The 18,086-nt window shown below is 43.3% G+C and overlaps 1 protein-coding gene across 1 annotated transcript; it reads left to right on the top strand.

The window, feature by feature from the left end:
* The first annotated feature begins 289 nt into the window (after window positions 1-289).
* Window positions 290-17,270, top strand: CRBN (cereblon). The gene is made up of 11 exons (XM_030957013.1): window positions 290-383; window positions 3,588-3,700; window positions 4,224-4,426; window positions 5,272-5,421; window positions 6,732-6,894; window positions 8,202-8,264; window positions 8,669-8,753; window positions 8,905-9,020; window positions 11,453-11,517; window positions 12,693-12,824; window positions 14,351-17,270. The coding sequence occupies exons 1-11, from the start codon at window positions 317-319 to the stop codon at window positions 14,532-14,534; spliced, it is 1,341 nt and encodes a 446-aa protein (XP_030812873.1). The 5' UTR covers window positions 290-316; the 3' UTR covers window positions 14,535-17,270.
* The last annotated feature ends 816 nt before the right edge of the window (window positions 17,271-18,086 follow it).

The following is an 18,086-nucleotide window of genomic DNA, read 5'->3' as shown; positions in this document are numbered from 1 at the left end:
CCATGCCCACAGCCCGGCCATGCAGCGCTTTGGGGACCCGCCGCAGGTGCCACCGGGGGCGGCTCTGCCCTGGTCCCCCTGGCCGTGCCCTGTGAGCAGAGAGGAACCGCTGTCCCCCGGTACCCCGAGCCCTCCAGGCGGGACGGGCAGTCCTTGAGGGGAACACGGTCGGTGTGAGCCCGGCGGTGCGCACGGAGCCCCGGGTCCCGCAGAGGCCGCGGCTCCCGGCCCCGCTCCGGCGGGCTCGGGCTCCTCCTCCGCCCGCCTCCTGCCCCCGCCCCGCCGCCTTCCCAGCCTGCTCTCCGGGTAAACAGCGATGGCCGCCGAGGACCGAGGCGGAGAGCCCCGAGATAACATGGGGAACCACCTCCAGCTGGTGCCCGGTGAGGGGGCCGGGCCGGGCCGGGGGCACCCGCGGGGGAGGCACCGGGCTGGGGCTCGGCGGGCGGGTGGGGAGGGGAAAGGGAAAGGGAAAATGAGAAGGGAAGGAACGGAACGGAACGGAAAGGAAGGAAGCGGAGGCGGAGAGAAGAGGAAGGGGAAAGGAAAGCGAAGCAAAGCGAGGGGGAGGCGGGCAGAGCCCCGGGCGGTGTGCGGAGCGCTGAGGGCCGGGGGGCTGTGGGCGCTGCCGGCCGGTGCGAGGCGGCGGAGGGCGAGCCTTGGCCCGGGGCCGCGGGCTCCTGCGGCCTCTGCTGCTCCTGCAAATCCTTCGAGGCCGTGACTGCTCCATCGAGGCCGCAAATTTCCATTGAGGCCGTAGATGTACTTTTGAGGCTGAAAAGAAATGTTCCTTGGAGTCCGTGGATGTGCGGTGCAGGAAGGGACACGGGTGCTCGGGGCAGCAAGGCCCGTGGGGTTCCCAGCAGAGCGGGCAAAGCAGGCACTGCTCTGTGCATCGAGACCAGACTCTGTGCTGTGAAACCCAGAGCCCGAGCAGAATCTGAGTTGTTTTAGGGAGTCTCTGCTCTGTTTTCCAGTGAAAATAAGCAGGGAAGCAGAGGTGCTGGATAGAGAGCAGTGTGCTGGATCCCATGTGCTGCCTGGCTTATCTGTCACACACAGCAGAGCAATTCCTCACCCAGGGAATTATTGCATAATTATTGCATAATAATGTGTTTTTCTGCCTGTGGTGCCTCCACACTGACAGGAGATTGAATGGGTTGGGAAGCAGCTTGTGTTTAACTGAAGCATTATTTCAGAATAAGCACGCAGGGGAGAAGGGAGCAGGAATTCCTGTCAGGAGCCAATGGCATTTCCCATGGCAGGAAATTCTGTGAGCTCTTTAGCTCTGTATGTTTTAAATAATAATAATAAAAAAAATCCTGAATATTTTAGGAAATACAGCCTTAATATCACAATAATATAAGCAATTTTCGTGAATATTTGAGGAAATACAGCTTTAATATCACCTTCATACGTTATTTCCTGAATATTTTAGGAAATACAGGCTTAATATAAGGTATTTCCTGAAATTTTAGGAAATACAGCTTTAATATAACCTTAATACGACCTATATATAACCTTATCCCTTTTCCTTAAATGAGGTTCATATTTCCTCATTTCTGCACAAAGGCATTGAGAGTGGATTGGGTTGTGCTAGTGAGCCAACGTGAGGAAAATGTGATCTTTATTATGCAGGGCAGCCTTCAGCGTTCGCATTTCCCTCCTTCCTGTGTGCTGGAGGTGCTGCTAATCCTGGAATTTAAGGATAAATAAACCCCAGTATTTGGGGGTGTGAAAGCTTCAGCTTGTTTTGCCAGCTGGGAGGGAGGAGGAGAGGGAAGGCGCCGGGGTTTGCTGTGTTTTGGGCTGGCTGCTGCTGCTGCAGTGAAATGAGTCATCACGGTCCCTCAGCCAGCACCACACAGCAGCCACTGTGCGCTTTTGGCAGCAGGCAGCAAAAGTTTGCAGGGCACAATTCTTTCCAATCAACTGCTGCTAATTCCTTCTGCGTTCAGAAAAACAAGTGGGGCAGCCTCTCCCTGTTAAAACTGCTAATGATGGATGCAGCCGGATGGGAGCACGTGGAAAAATCTGAATATTTTATTTTTTCCCATCCTCCGGTGATGCCCCAGAACCAAACAAAAACTTCCTGCTCTTCCCCTTCATCACACTAAGCAAAATAACAGCTCTTTTGTACATCTTAAACATTCTGTAATTGTTCATGGTTAGGGTTGCTAATTGAATATAAGAAATTTCGTATAGATGTGGAGTATTTTTAACAGTCATTAGGCAGATGGTGTCTCATTGCTGAAAGGACTCTAATTAGGTACAATACCAAAGAGAGTCTGTAACCTCCTTTCCTGTGGTGCTGGATCATTTCTTGCTGAGATAAATTCAATATAGGATGGATCTGTAAGAGCGGGTTCTGTAAACTGTGAACTGTTTAAAAAAACATAAGTGAGGTGAAGCAGAAATAAGATCAGTGACTAAACATTTTGTGGGAGCATTTAACAAATGTGTCTGGAGGGCAAAGAGGGGAAAAAAGGTTCTTTAAAATCAGCTTTTAATGTCTTCTTCACTGTTCTTTTGTACTCCCACTCTCAGAAATAGTGAAATTGGTGGTGCTCCCATTTCTGAAGGAAAATTCTTTGACTCTGCAGCATCTTTCTTTTTTGAGATTTCCCTGCAGAATCCTTCAGGATGAAGAGAGAACCCCTCCACTTTTTATATTTCCAACTCTGGACTGTTTTTTAAGAAGATATTAATTGCAAAGGCAGGCAACTAGACTGACTATTGTAATTTTTTTTTTTTGTATCTTGTAATAGCTTTCAAGGTCTAAATGATGTTTTTCAGCACCACTGGGATTATCCATTACCCAGCAGCTCTTGGTGTAAGAATCCTGGAGGCTGCTTTATGCTAACATGAAGTTTGGGCATAACATGCTGTATAAATAATGTTTGTGTTCAAAGAAATAGGGTCAATTAATGCAGTGACTGATGATTTAGTTGTCCTCTTGCCTGAAAATGACTTTAGGCTTGGCTGAAGAATGGGAAGGAAGCAGTAGTTTTTAAATGCTGTTTTACATCTGAAATCCCTTGGAGTCTTGTGTTTGGCTTCCTCAGGAGTTGCCTTTGCTGGGTTGGTGTTTGGTGTGCACACAGCAGAGGCTGACAGCAATTAAATTGTCTAAAATACCAGCAAGAGTCTCTGCATGAACACGGAGCTTCCCATTGCTTCTTACTCACTTGCAGCTGATTGTTGAGGTTTGTGCAGCTTCAGACACTTTGCTCAGCATCCTGCAAGGAGTGAAGTGATCTGGCATCCTGGGGTGCAGACAGAAAACCTTTAGAGCTGAGATGAGGAAGCACCACTGTAGTGAAAACCTGAACTGACAGCCTTTGTTTGTTGTTTTCTTCCAAGGAAAGTTGTTCTTCAGGCCTTCAGAAATAAATTAACAGCTTTTGACCCTTTCTACAGGATGATGATTTTGCTGTAACAACAAGAAAATGATTTCCCTCTGGTTTACTTCCCTGTGCAAAGCTGTAGCCTGGGAATATTGAATGTGTTTCCCTGATTCTCAGTTTTTTCTCAGTATCTCATCTTTGCTGATTGATTCTATACAATATTCTGTATGTGCTTCTTAGTAGAGAGCGAGGAAGAGGATGACAATGAAATGGAAGTGGAAGACCAAGATAGTAAAGAAGCTGAGAAGCCAAACATCATTAATTTTGATACCAGTTTGCCCACATCACATATGGTATGTTTTTATATATTGTCCATTAAGTATATCCTGAAGGGATTTAGATGGGGTTTGTATAGTTTTATTGTAATGTTCTTATGCCACAAGCTTAGTTTTATTTTCACAGAATCATAAGATGGTTTGGGTTGGAAAAACCTTTGAGGGCACCCAGTTGCACCCCCTGGTCAGGGACAGCTTCTGCTATCCCAGGTTCTTCCAAGCCCTGTCCAGCCTGGCCTTGGGCACTGCCAGGGATCCAGGGGCAGCCTGTGCCAGGGCCTGCCCACCCTGACAGGGATGAATTCCTTCCCAGTATCCCAGCCATCCCTGCCCTCTGCCAGTGGGAAGCCATCCCCTGTGCCCTGGCACTCCATGCCTTGGGAAGAATCTCTATCCATCTTCCCTGTAGCTCCTTCAGATACTGCAAGTCCACATGAGATCTCCCTGGAGCCTTCTGCAGGCTGAGTAACCCCAGAGCAGCTCCGTGCCCGTGCTCCCCGTGGTGCCCAGGCCCTCCCTGACCTCCCCTCCCTCCTGGCAGTACCTGGGCTCGGACATGGAGGAGTTCCACGGCAGGACGGTGCACGATGACGACAGCTGCCAGGTGATCCCCGTGCTGCCCCGGGTGATGGTGATGCTGATCCCCGGCCAGACGCTGCCGCTGCAGCTCTTCCGCCCCCAAGAGGTTAGCATGGTGCGGAATTTAATTCAGAAAGACAGAACCTTTGCTGTCCTTGCATACAGGTAAAAGCCATGGGCGGGTTGCTGGTGTGTGCAGCATGTTTTTAGCACAGTTTCTGTGGATACTAAAGCAAAAGCAGATGGTTGCATCAGTTCTGTGCTTGATAACAAGCTGAAATAGTTTAACAGAATTTGTCTTCCAATGTGTAATGGCAGTGTAGGTGCTTGACAGCATCTCGTGTTTGTGTGGAGAAACAGCAAGTGCTGATCTGTGTCCTTGGTTGGGCATCCTCCTCTTTTCAGTGACTGTTTGTTCCAGCTTGTTAAAGAAAAAGCCTTGACCTGAAATGTGAAAGTCACGTTCTTGTTTTGAGAGCTGTATTGTTGCTTGTTTTGTGTGTGAACTAACAAGCACTGGCAAATGTTTCACAGTGGAGTTGAGAGACAGGAGGTGATAGAAAAGTGGGGAAGAGAAAAGCTGATTAATGCCAGGAGAAGTTGGGAATGTTCCTCCCTCTTCCCCCTGCAATTTACTATGGATTAATTGTGTGGGAGGTGGGAACAGTTCCTGTTATAAAGTCATTCCAAAGAATGTTTGCTTTCAGTGCTTTCAGTGTCTGCATTTGAAATGCTGACACACCGGTGATCCCTGTGCTCCCAGAATGTCACATCTAGACTCTAAAATAAAATCAAGTTACCTGGCAAAAAACCCAACCAACCAAAACAATAGAAACTGCTTTATAATGGATAAATTATTATTGTGATTAATTAAAGGTATTTCACCAAAAATTGCTTTTTTGATCGGACCAGTCATGTACAGTCAGTGCAGGCAGAGTGGAGTCTGAATGAGCAGTGCTGTTTGGAGGGGGTTAATTAATTTAATTCATCTTTAATTCTGTTACTCTTAGTAATGCACATGAGAGGGAAGCACATTTTGGAACGACAGCAGAAATCTATGCCTACAGAGAAGAGCAGGAATATGGAGTTGAAACTGTCAAGGTGAAAGCAATAGGAAGACAGAGGTTCAAGGTGCTTGAAATACGAACACAGTCAGATGGGTAAGAAAATGATGCAGTTAATTCTATACTCAAGTCAACTTTCATAGGAGTATTCTCTTATTTTCTATATTCCCATTTGATAGCTGTGATATTTAGAAGCTCTTCTGACTAGTTTTAACATATTATGTAATTAATACCTTTTTCCATTTCTAAAAGTGATCAAGATCCTGAACATGCAGTAAGAATATGCTGAGTCTTCCCTCATTTTCAACTCCTTGGCATTGTGCCCTGCACCATGGCCAGAGATCCAGGTTCCAGCATTGATCTGGGAGCATGTGACAATTCTTAGCACAACTGCTAGAGCTTCTGTCATATTTTCTGCAAGGCTTGTGAAGTATTACTCCAAATCTGTAAATCTAGAGCTCCTCACCCATATCCTGCAATTCAGCATACAGGCATTGCTTTAGAAGGAGGTCTGTGGTTTTGTGACCTGCAGCTGAAGAAATGCAGAATATTTGTGCTGTTTGCTCTCTAACATCTGGTTCCAAATAACAGACTCTGAATGTTAGAGCTTAGGAGAAGCCCTGCTTGGACACACGGTGGCAGTGCTTGGACAGCTGCAGCAACAGCAGCTTTGTTACTGGGAATTCACTGTCCAGAGCTCCTTAGCAAGAAGAATATTTCCATAATTCTTGGTGCTTCTGATTCCTGAGTGCTTTTGGCACAACATAATCTTGTAATTTATTGTAAGTTACCAGTTCAGTGCTGTTCAGTGTGAGAAAATTAGAATTTTTTACACACTGCTCAGTATTTCAGGATTTCTGCTGCATAATGCTAATAAGTCTTTCCTGCTGGACAGCATTCTTAGTAGCCTCAGCCATATGCTGAGGTCTTTGTGGAAGAGGTGACCTTTGATGCTGGGATATTAAAATCTGATCAGAGTCAGTATCCTATTTCTGCTGATTCTGACCTCGAGCTGAGCGCAGAAGCTTTTGTGGTTTGAAGATAGCAAAGTGCATTTCAGCTGAACTGAGCCATTGAGATGGAAGAGCTGATTATTAATACCAAAAGTAACTTGAGGAGACAGAAATCTAAATCTATAGTGCTGAGATTGTGGAACATTCAGCTGTGTTGCTGCCAATCTGTCTGTATTTCTGTCCACCACAATCCCAACAGATCTGTAGTACTCTAAAATAAAAGAAGTTCTGATGGAATGGGTTGTTGTTTAAATTCTCTAGTACTGTGGAGTGATGAATCCATTGCACCAGCCTGTGTTCCCATAAGCAGTAAAATCCATTTTTTAAACGTATGTATTAGAAAAAACATTTAAAAAATATGTGTACACCTCATCTTTTTGTTCCCTTGCTCAGAATCCAGCAGGCTAAAGTACAAATCCTGCCTGAGCGAGTGCTGCCTCCCACCATGTCAGCAGTGCAGCTGCAGTCTCTCAGCAGGTGCCACGTGCTCCCGTCTTCCAAACCCACTTCCTGGCAGGACAGGGCCATCAGGCAGTGGTGGCAGAAGTACCAGAAGGTGAGAAGTTATTCTACAGCTTTGATTATTCTGGTTTTGTATTTTTTGTCTGAATTTTTGATGGCGTTTTGAGAATCAGTATCCAGCTCCATCTGTAGAGGAGGAGGCACAGCAGGGAAGGCAGCTTCCAACCTCCTGCTTTTCATGGAATCCCACAATGGTTTGGGTTGGAAAGGTCCTTAAAGCCCTTCCATCCCATGGGCAGGGACACCTTCTACTATCCCAGGTTGCTCCAACCCCCTCCCTTCTGGCCTTAGACACTTCCAGGGATGGGGAGTCCACAGCCTCTCTGGGCACCCTGTGCCAGTTTATATCTGTATTTATTATTTATTCCATTGTTTTGGTCATTGACACAGAGAAGTTACCTTGAAATCGTCCATCTCTTGTGATCTGTAGAGATCTTTGGAACTACCTCCAGAAATTAATACAGAGTCCTGGTAACTTGACTCATGTTTGGATTTGCTTTTTTCTTCAACGGTTTTGAACTTTTGTACCCTCAAAATCAAATTAAAAACTCCATTGGTAACAAAGAGCTCTTGATTCTCAGAGTTCCTGACCAAGTTCATGTGAATTAATGAGCCCAGAAACTCTGGGCTGTGGGGTGGAAATCCCTTCCCAAGGCTGATTCTGTCAGGTGGAGCTGAAATGAAGGGAACCCACTGTAGGAAAACCTGGGGTGCAGATGCAGAGCAGGGTAATTGTCCTGTTGACTCCATCTCTCTGCTGGTGTCATTGGTAAATGAGGAGAGCTGCCCTCAAGGGGGAGATGAAAATTGAATTTGTACATATTTGCAGTGCAACATGAGCTTCTCTTTTGAAAAGCAACATAGTTGTGGGCTACTTTGTAGACTTTTATTAACTAAAGCTCTCAATTTGTGGGTTCAGAAATCACTGATTAATTAAACAAATGACATTACACTGGTGGAAATTTGGTGGTTCCAGGGACAGCTGGTGGAGACTTAGGAACAGATGCACTGTTAATAGCACTTAAATTTTCAACTGTCTCCATTTCAGATAGACACGCTTTTGAAAGACATAATTTTTATTACTAAACATCAGAAATACCTCTAGTGCAGAGACAGGTTTTGTGATAAAATCCATGTATTGTCCTGCTCAGAAGGCTTAGCCCTCAGTGTATCTGAAAATGGGTTTGGAAGCTTCACAGTGAAGTGCTGGTCCTGATGGAGATAAAATTTCTTGTATCTTTAAATAATCAGATCTGTCTTCCCTGTTTTATTTGTTTCAAAAAAATCTGTCCTTAAAATCTGCTTTTGTTAAAGAATACATATTTGTGGGTTTGGTTTCAGAGGAAGTTCCACTGTGCAAGTTTGACATCTTGGCCCCCCTGGCTCTACTCTCTCTATGATGCTGTAAGTTCACCCTTTAATCAAATAACCTGCAGAGAGCTTTATAGTTGTAATATCTAAATATGGGATAATAGAAAAAGCTTTAATTTTATTGGCTCGTAATTTGCGTTTTAAAGCCTTTTATATTCAGTGTAGTGTGAAAAGATCAGGAAGGGCTTCCCACACTGTGGTTGTTCCCTCCTTCCTAGAGCAAATGTCTGGGAGGGATACAGAGATTCTGGTTCCTTCTGTGTTGTCTCAGAGCAAAACCAGTTAAAACATGCAGGTACAAAGTGCTTCTTTAATTAAAAGCTGCTGTCCACTTAGGGAAAAGAGCTTACTCTACATTTTGCTTCCCTTTTGTTTTTTTCCTAAGAAGAAAACAGCAATAGCTGTGTATTTAAATTAGGCTTTTCTTCTAACAAAAGGAAACCTTGATGGAGAGAGTCAAGAGGCAGCTCCACGAGTGGGATGAAAACCTCAAAGATGAATCTCTTCCATCAAACCCAGTAGGTACGAGCTTTTCTGAACCCACAGTTTTATTTTTTTTTTTAGATTTTCTAAGAGACCACAGCTTAGATAATTACCTGTGGTAGAGTAAATAGAAACACTTGGATTTATTTCTCTGTTGATTCTAACAGACCTGCTGCTTTCTCATTTCTAGATTTTTCTTACAGAGTTGCTGCCTGCCTGCCCATTGATGATGCTTTACGTATCCAGTTGCTCAAAATAGGCAGTGCTGTGCAGAGGCTGCGCTGTGAGCTGGATATCATGAACAAAGTGAGTCATTCTTTATTTGCCGTCAAATTGCCAAAAAACAGGAGTGACTGTTACAATCCCTTCCAGAAATGATGGAATTTCCAGCTAATCCTTCCAGAGGATGAGTTTGGGTGTTCTGTTATTTCTTCAAAAGTTTGCCCGAAAGGAAGATCATGTCTCAGTGCTGGGTTATGTTTGGCAGCAAGAAAAAACATATATAATGTATAATATATAATAAAAAATATATTATATATTATATATCATATATATGATAATGATATAAGTATATAATACAATCTAACATTGATATTATATTATATTAATAACACATAATTATATTTGCTTTTGTTAGAAGTATTTCAGTGTGGCACAGCACTTTTTTAGCCAAGAGATGGTGCTAGAAGTCCAGTGTTGTTAACAACCATCACAGCCCTACACTGACACCACAATCAAGCATCACTTTGCCATGGAAACTTGTGGATTTTGTAGCAAAATCTTTGTAGTATTGAACATAAATCTAAAGATTGGACTAAACAGATTTTTTTTTTACAAAAGACATATTTATTTCTTAGGCAACTCTTTGTTAAGGTGTTCAAAAACTTGTTTCCCTTCCCTTCTTTCCATTGCCATGGACTTGTAGTGTTCCAAATTTTCTATTTTTGTGTAGTACAGTTCTTGGTAATAATTTGTATTTTTTAAATGACAGTACTGTGTTTGTCTAATGGATACATAGCAGTGGGAGTTTTGCCTGCTTGCCTAAAAAGTGGTGTCATTAAATTCTTGCCTGTTTCTAGGGAAAAGGGAACCTGAGGGTCATTTTAATAGTGATCCTCCTCCCAAATTCATGCAGCAGAAATTTAAAGAAAGGAGACGGAAAACATCTCTTCCAGATTCTGAGACAAAATGGGCAGGTGTTTGCCTGAGGCTGTAGTCAGACTAAATTTCACTTGTCTTTTCTGAGTTGAAACTCAGAAAACACCCTGGTACTCAGGTGCTGCTGAGAACTGTTCATCTTCAGTAATTATGTGTTTTCCATAAATTCCAAAGAGGCAGGAAAACTTAAATTAGCCTCACAAATTCAAGTTAAAGTTGCTTTTTAGCCTATATCCAAAAGGTGTTTTCCTCATCACCCTGTGACATTTTGGTCTGTAAATGTGTTTTGCTGTTCTGTGTTCGTGTCAGAATGGGGAGGGCATTATGGCTTTTTACAGTTTATTTACCAGCATTTTTATCCAGAGTTCTTTAGGATGTCCTGGATGTAATTTCCAATAATAAAACTGATCCTGATCCATTTTTCTTTGACACCAGTGAATGATATTGTACTTTTATCACTTGCCCTGTTGTTAACCCAGTTACCAAAGCTCATTTTAAGGAGTGTGCCTGACTCCCAGGTGTAGCACTGTGAGTTCCACTTGGGAGTGCTAATTGCAGTCATTAGAGGGGTTTGGAAGTGGAGCCATGGAAGGGGAGAGTGGCTGAATTGGACTCTGAGTGCTGTGTGAGCACTGGAGTGAGGTGGGGAAGGTCCCTGGCAGGAGAGAGGCCAGGGCAGCTTCAAGGGGGCTGGAGAGGATCTGAGCAGTAGAGCTCTTGTCCTGCCTCATCTCCAGTGAGCAGGGGCACCTCCAGGAGAGGAGCTGGAGCAGCTGAAGTCCAACAAAAACCTCTGAAGGGAGCAGAGGAGAGAGTGGTTGGAGTGTGTGGTGTCACAGCAGAGTGCAGGAGTCACAGCTCAGGGGGCTCAGGAGCACAAACTCCAGGTTTTAAGAGCACTGTCCCTGTCCCAGCATCATATTCCAAAATCCTGTGGCTCATTTTGGGGGAATTTCACAGGCATTACCCTTAAAAAGAAGTACAGGTAATGCATGTCCTGAAAATGAATGGGAGTGTTCTGCTGAGCTGATTTAAATGCTGCTTTTCTGAGCAGTGTCAGTGATGAATTGTTTAGTTCTGCTTTGTAGAAAATGTAGAAGATGGATTAATCTGTTATAATCTCCAGGAGAGAGATCAATATGTTTCGCCTATTTTTGTGAGGAAATTAAACCCATTGATCTACAGTACCCTCAAATTTAAGAAAGACTTAATGATTGCATTTGTCTCATCTGCCTTTTCTGTGCTGTATTGCAGAAGAGCAAAGGTTGTTTTTTCTAAATTAGCCTTTAGAGACCTTAAAAGGTTGGCTCATTTATTGTATTTGTGGAGTCAGATCCAATTCTCTGTGTGTGAATCTTTTTGTGAGGGGATGATATGAAAATTATTATGTCTTTTAGATAATAATTAATGTTTAAATAAGTAAAATGCGTAGAAAAAATATCCCACAACAGTGACTGCTGAACAAAACAATTGGTCCAAAGTCAGTTCTGATGGAACAGGAGAGATATTTTTTATTATTTCCTGCTGCTGACAAGTGTCTGGAAATTAATGAAATTACCCTCTTTGTTTCTCTTTCTCAGTGCACATCTCTGTGTTGTAAGCAATGCCAAGACACAGAAATAACTACCAAGAATGAAATATTCAGGTGAGTTTATTACTCTTCATCTTGGGTAGCTCCTAGGTCAGAAACACAGGCCCAGCAAAGCAGATTAAGCTGGGAAAAGTCTCAAAACTGCTGGGTTTGCCACAGCTCCAATAAAATTTAAGTAAATATTTATAGAGAGTTTATATTTGAGCTTTTCTAATAAAAAGTTTGGGAATCTCAGCATTTCCAGGTATATTGGAAGAGAAATTACTGTTGTGCCACACCCCCAGCGCCTCTCACTGAACAATTTGAAATATAAATGTGTCACGTAAAGACTTTTTCATCCTGGTATTTCTGAATGAAGATTTTGATAAATTTTATTTTTCAACACTTCATTTATGTGTCAACAGGCCAGCCAATTAAAATGCACTAATTAGGGGATATAAACAGGCTCCCAGGATGCTGGTATGCAGGGAAGGTTCCTATTTAAGCCAATAAATGTTGTGATCCCTTTTTTCTTTGAAGAATTGAAGGTTATTCCTGATAACTGGCCCCATTCTTTCTTTGCCCTATACAATATCTCCCCTGTTTAACAACGATTACATTTCCCAAATAATTGCTGCTTCTGTCAGCCCTGTCACTGCTTTTAATCTTGATGAACTCCCAGCAGCCCATCCCCTCTGATAATGGGAAGGTTAAAAGATGTTTTGGGTTAACAAAGAGTCCCCACAGTTTTTCTTTATCAGTGTGATAAGGAGCTGATGGGGTAATTAAAAGCCATTTCTTATCTTTTAATCAAATAATGGATTGCAGACACCACAATTCCTGCTGTGTCAATATGATGAACTTTTTTCAGAAGGTGCTGAGAAGTTGGTGCAATAAATGAACATTTGTGCTTACTTTTAAAGTTACATTCTCCTTGCTTTTCTTGGAACTTACTGTTTCAAGTAACACACAGGATGAGTCTGTTGTGCTTTCCTGCAATTCTAAGCAAATTTGAGCAACGAGATTTTAAATCAGCATCTATTTTCTTTCAGTTTTTAATGCTATAATTCAAGGCACTTTTTTTTTCCCCTATGAAAAATGGGGATTTTTTGCTCTCTTGAAATATTTTAAGCTTAGCTGGCAGTTTTTCCTCTCTTTACATTTGCCACCTTTTTTTTTTTGTTTTGTTTTGTTTGTTTTGTTTTAATTTTTTTTCCTTGCATTCTGACAAAATTCTTCATGTGTTGCAGCTTATCCCTGTGTGGGCCCATGGCAGCCTATGTGAATCCCCATGGATACATCCATGAAACCCTCACTGTTTATAAAGCCTCCAACCTGAGCCTCAGTGGACACCCCTCCACAGAGCACAGCTGGTTCCCTGGGTAAGAGCAGCAACATTTTAATAGAAAATTACCCAAATTGCCTATTTCTGGGAGGGTGGAATAGTAAATATTGAGGTTTTTTGGCACATGTCACCATTTTGCTCATGTGAAAAATAAAGAAGTAAATTTAGACTTATTCAAGATACAGAATAAAATGGAAAAATCGCCTAAAATATTGCAGGATTTAATATTTTTTAAATGGAGAAATATTAAGATTTTAAAGCATAGTCTAGAATCTCAACTGTTTAAACCAAGTTGTCTGGAAATTTCTTGGTGTGTAGTTTTGTTTAAGGTCCAACTGTTTTCAGAATTGTTTTCACACAGCTTAAGTGCAAAGGAAAACCAGAATATATAAATGTATTTAGTCCACTGAAATACATTTTTATATCTAAAACCTGAATAAGTGTCACATTAAATTAAAAACTATTAACATTTGTATTTCTCTGATTATATTTGATATTATTTTAATAATAAATAATTAATAAGGAGTCTGCCTCTCTGAGGCAGTAACAGAATTAAGTCTTAAGATGTAAAAGTTTGCCTAATAAATAGCAGGTCTTGCATCCAGGATTTTTTCCCTGGAATATCACAGAGAGAACTGAGCAATGACTTGGAGGATGTCTGGCATTTCTGTCACATGTTTTAACATTCCCTGAAGAAAATCTGAGACTTTTAATATCTGGAGTTAATATTGCTCATCCTTTTGTGTTTTCTCAGCTCTTCTATGATAGCTTTGAAATATTCATGTTCTACCTCATAAAACTGTTACAGAAAATCTCTGCTGCTGTGGGAGGTGCAGCAGTTCCTGTTATTTGAAAAGCAGGGCAAAAATCACTTTCATTGCCATTAAATAATTTACTCTGAGAAGTTTTGTGACCCCTCTTCAGGGCTCTCAGCATTTCTGGGACAATGAAAAGCTTTGGTTGCTTCCTCTCTTTGAAGAGGCAGGAGAGGGCTTTGGAGTGGGGTGTTTGTGGGATTTTTTCGAGCTCTGCAGGGTTTTAAATGGGCACTGGATTCCTGAGGATTCTTGGGAAATCCAGCTGGGGATTGGTATCCAAATGCAGTTTGGGGTTGTTACAAAAATTCAGTTGGGGATTGGTATCCAAATGCAGTTTGGGGTTGTTACCCAAATTTAGCTGGGGATTGGTATCCAAATGCAGTTTGGGGTTGTTACCCAAATTTAGCTGAGGATTGTCACCCAAACTGAGTTGGGGATTGTTACCCAAATGCAGTTTGGGGTTGTTACCCAAATCCACCTGGGGATGGGTACCCAAATGCAGCTGGGGTTTGGTATCCAAGCCCAGTTTGGGGTTGTTACCCAAATCCAGCTGGGGATGGTTGCCCAAACTCAGTTTGGAGATTGGTAACCAAATGGAGCTGGGGGATTGGTATCCAAATGCAGTTTGGGGTTGTTACCCAAATTCAGCTGGGGATTGTCACCCAAGCCCAGCTGGGGCTGTTCCCTGCTGTGGCATTCTCCAGGCCCCTTTCCCTCACTGTGCTGGCTGGCTGTGCCCTGGCAGGTACGCCTGGACCATCGCCCAGTGCCGGATCTGCGGGAGCCACATGGGCTGGAAGTTCACGGCCACCAGGAAGGAGCTGTGTCCCCCCAGGTTCTGGGGGCTGACGCGCTCAGCGCTGCTGCCCCGCATGCCCGAGGACGCCGAGGAGTCGGAGCGCGGCCGCTCGCCGCTGCTGTGCCTGTGACACCCCCGGGCCCTGCTCAGGGCTGCTCCTGCCTCCTCAGCCCAGGAACCCATCCCCAGGAGCCAGGCTCAGCCAGCTCCCCGTGCTGCTCCTGCACAGGGGACAGGAGACACCAGGAGGGAAGGTCCACGTGGGACACTGGGATACCTCTGAGCCATGTGGACACACTTTGGGACTGGACTTGTGGAATTCCCACCTGCAGTGAAGGAAGGAAGGGGGGGATGGAAACTAAAACCAAACTAAAATCCCAATGAGCAGAGTCTGATTGCTGCAATGTTCCCGGGATGGTAGATGGCAGTTACCTGCTGTGGAGTGTTGGCCATAACACACTTACACGTGGTTTGCTGAGAATCCCTGTTTCTAACTCTCTGAAGTCCTTCAGGTTTGCTGCTTGTGCTGTGTCTCAGCTTTTTGCTGAATAACCGTGGAAGAGAGAAGCAGCCCCGAGCGCTGGAATGTGCAGAAGCTGGAATTGCAGCTGCCTCCCAGGATGGACCCCATGGGGAAGTGTCTGTTCCTTACAAGTTGTCTCATCTGTTTAGTCCATTTGACTTTAGAAGTCTTAAATTTTAAACTGTCGATAAGAAGTGCACAGGTCAGTCCAAGAGGGTAAACAGCATTGTCATGTTCTGTTCAGTGTGCTTCAATCACTTCCCCAAATTATTCCTGGTTAATTTACCAGGGGAGGTGGCCAGGGGTTGGGAAGGACTCTAAAACACCCCACTGAGGTGATTTTTAAGTAGTACTTGTTGTGACAAAGGGAAGGAAAAATCTCTTTTAATTATTTCGTTGTAACTTTAAGATCATAAAGTAAAATTTCACGTTATCAACTTATAAAGAGCAAAAGTTCCCAAATAAAATAGGAATACAGGCAGTGCTTTTTTCTGGGGAGGTTTCTTGGTTTTTGGTTTGGTTTTTGTTTTGTCTGTACTCAACAAATTGGGTGCCAATCTGGGGCAGCTTTTGCCACTGATTTATATATTTTTTTCCTCTCAGAATGCACTTTGGTGATGGCAATGGAGATTTTTTTAGTGCTTGTGCACATAAACACTTGTTTTTCTTGTGAAGCTTTTATCATTCACTCTTCATTTCCTCACAGTGATGTTAAACTAGTCAAGTCTAAGACATGAGCCACTGGTTGCTTGTTCTCTGTCAGGCTCCAGGCAGGTGTAGCAAGGCCAGATCACTTCAGCTGAGGGCCAAGGCCAAGCCTGGCACACCAGGAGCTGATTCCCTTGGCAGTGTGGTACCTCCAGCTGGAAAAACACCCCAAACCATGGACTTGCTGCTGGGTATTTGTCATGCCAGGTATGTAGAGATTAATTGTGTAACTCAGGTTTAGTTCTTTGAAACTTTCTACCTCTGTGCTGCTTCTGTTCTTCTTAGACACCTTTAATTCTGTGCTCAGTTCCATGTGCAGTGCCCTGACTTGGCAGTGAACTGTGGAAAGCAGAATTTGGGATGTGGCTCTGAGCAAACAGAGGGTGATGATGGCTCATTTTCATCCAGAAAACATTCTGGATGTTGATAATGATTCGTGAGAAGCTTGGAAAGCCAGGCATTGGTGTGAGAGGGAGGCTGGGTGCTCTGTGTTTGTGAATCCACTGGAACCAGGCCTGGCTTTCCCTCACCCAACACAACACATCTGGGCTGTATATTTGGATTATTGTTTTCCCCCTCAGAGTCCCTCCTATCAGTTGCTCCTGTGGCCCTCAGTGGGACTGGGTGGTGACAAGAAATTGGAGAGTGCTGCCAGCACCTTCTGCTGCCTTGGTGTGAGCAGTCACTGGGGGCTGGGAAGGGGAATTTTAAAAGGATTTTCTCAGCTGTCACTGAACTTCTGAAGGTTCAGTTCTTTGGGGTTTTGGCCAAGTCTTTTAGAGTCTCAATTGAAAATGGCAATGTTTGAATCCAGGATAAGCATTTTATGGTGTTTTGTGTATGTAGTCAAATGTAAACTAACATAATTGAGGTAAGTCAGGAGTAAATTAATGCTAATTAAATTTCATTGTTGATGATGCTGTTCCATGTGCTAAACCTGTGCAGTGCTTGCTATATTGAGTCCATGACACTTCCCAGGTTGAGTCTTGTGGTGGCGAATCCAGTCCTTGCTGGGAGCTGTCAGAGCATCCAGCACTCCAGGGTGTGAGCTGGGGATGGTTCCTTACACTGCTTCATATTTTCCATCCTTTTCTCTGTTTTGAAGAGAAAACTGTTGGTGGGAATTAGGGGAAGATTTGGAACATCATTATGGAAAAATACAGACAGCAACTGCTCAGAGAGCCAATCAAAGGAAACCAGGTTTGGTGAATATTTGCTACATTTACCCCATTGATTGGCTGAGCAGCTTCCTGCAGGAATTAATTAATTAATCCAATGGGCACGACTGAGGGATCACAGGATTTACAGCACAGACTCATTTTGAAGCCATCACTGCAGCATCACCGACACCCCCAATCAGAGCCTGTAACTTTGCAACTTTTCATTTATTTTAGGTTTTGACAAATAGGTAGAACCACTTGTACACTGGGTCTGAAATATTTCAGATGCTCATTTGTTTTTTATTAATGCTCTTTTTGGATGTGCTGCAGTTCATTTGTTCCTCTCTTTGTCACCTTTAATTGCTCTGTGAACTGCTCCAGGGGTAGCCCAGTCTCTGCTTTAACTCTTCCTTCTCTCTGCCTTTTGGGACAACTTTTCTGACAAATCTTGTGGCTTGCAAATATTTGCAAAGAATAAAATCCGATTTGTTTCAAAACTCACCTGGTTTTGCTGATTTTCTGTGTGGGAAAAGGAAACATTTGGGTTTATGATGAGATTTTGGCTGCAAAAAGTAAAAGTTTCACTTCCAAGTCTGTGCTGGCTCGACTGGCCCAGGGCAGAGAAGGTAAGGAATAGCATGGGAGAGAGGGGGGTTGTCAGGTAATTAAAACCCATTGTGAGTATAATTTAATTAATGTTATAATCTATTAGAGAACTTTACATGGTCACTTTTTACGTGACCATGTGTGTATCAAACCTCCATTTGCTATTTAAACAACCCATACTCTAAAGAGGAGAGTTTATTTAAACCCAGCATTTTTCCAGATTCCAAGCTGGCACTGCTTGCCTGAAATATGTGATATTTTTTATTTCATGCCTTTCATTTTCCTAGGGGTTATTTTTAGTGGAAGATAAACAGAAATGCTCAATAGAGCAATGGGAAACCTCAGGCAGGGGCTGATGTTTAAAGAGGTGTTGGAACACAGGTGCTCCCTGCACTGAATTCCAAGCAGGGCTGTCCATGAAGGTGCTTGTGGAACAATCTGGTTTTGCTGTTTTGTACCAGGATCCTCTGTGTTATCAGTGAGGGATGGAGGAAATGGTGCTTCTCCTGCTTCTAGTTACCAGCTTGGCCAAATAATCTCCAATTCAACCCATCAGTTTCTATTTACTAATAATTAAACTGGCTTTGAAATTATTGATTTAATACTGCACTATGCACAGCATCTATACTGTGTAGTAAATAATTCTGATTAAAGTCTTTTCAGGCTAATCATTGCCAGCATCAAT

Source organism: Camarhynchus parvulus, chromosome 12 (assembly GCF_901933205.1).
Source record: "Camarhynchus parvulus chromosome 12, STF_HiC, whole genome shotgun sequence".
NCBI classification, from domain to species: Eukaryota; Metazoa; Chordata; class Aves; order Passeriformes; family Thraupidae; genus Camarhynchus; species Camarhynchus parvulus.
Note: the sequence above shows the minus strand (reverse complement) of the source record. Positions and strands in the feature narration are given on the sequence as shown.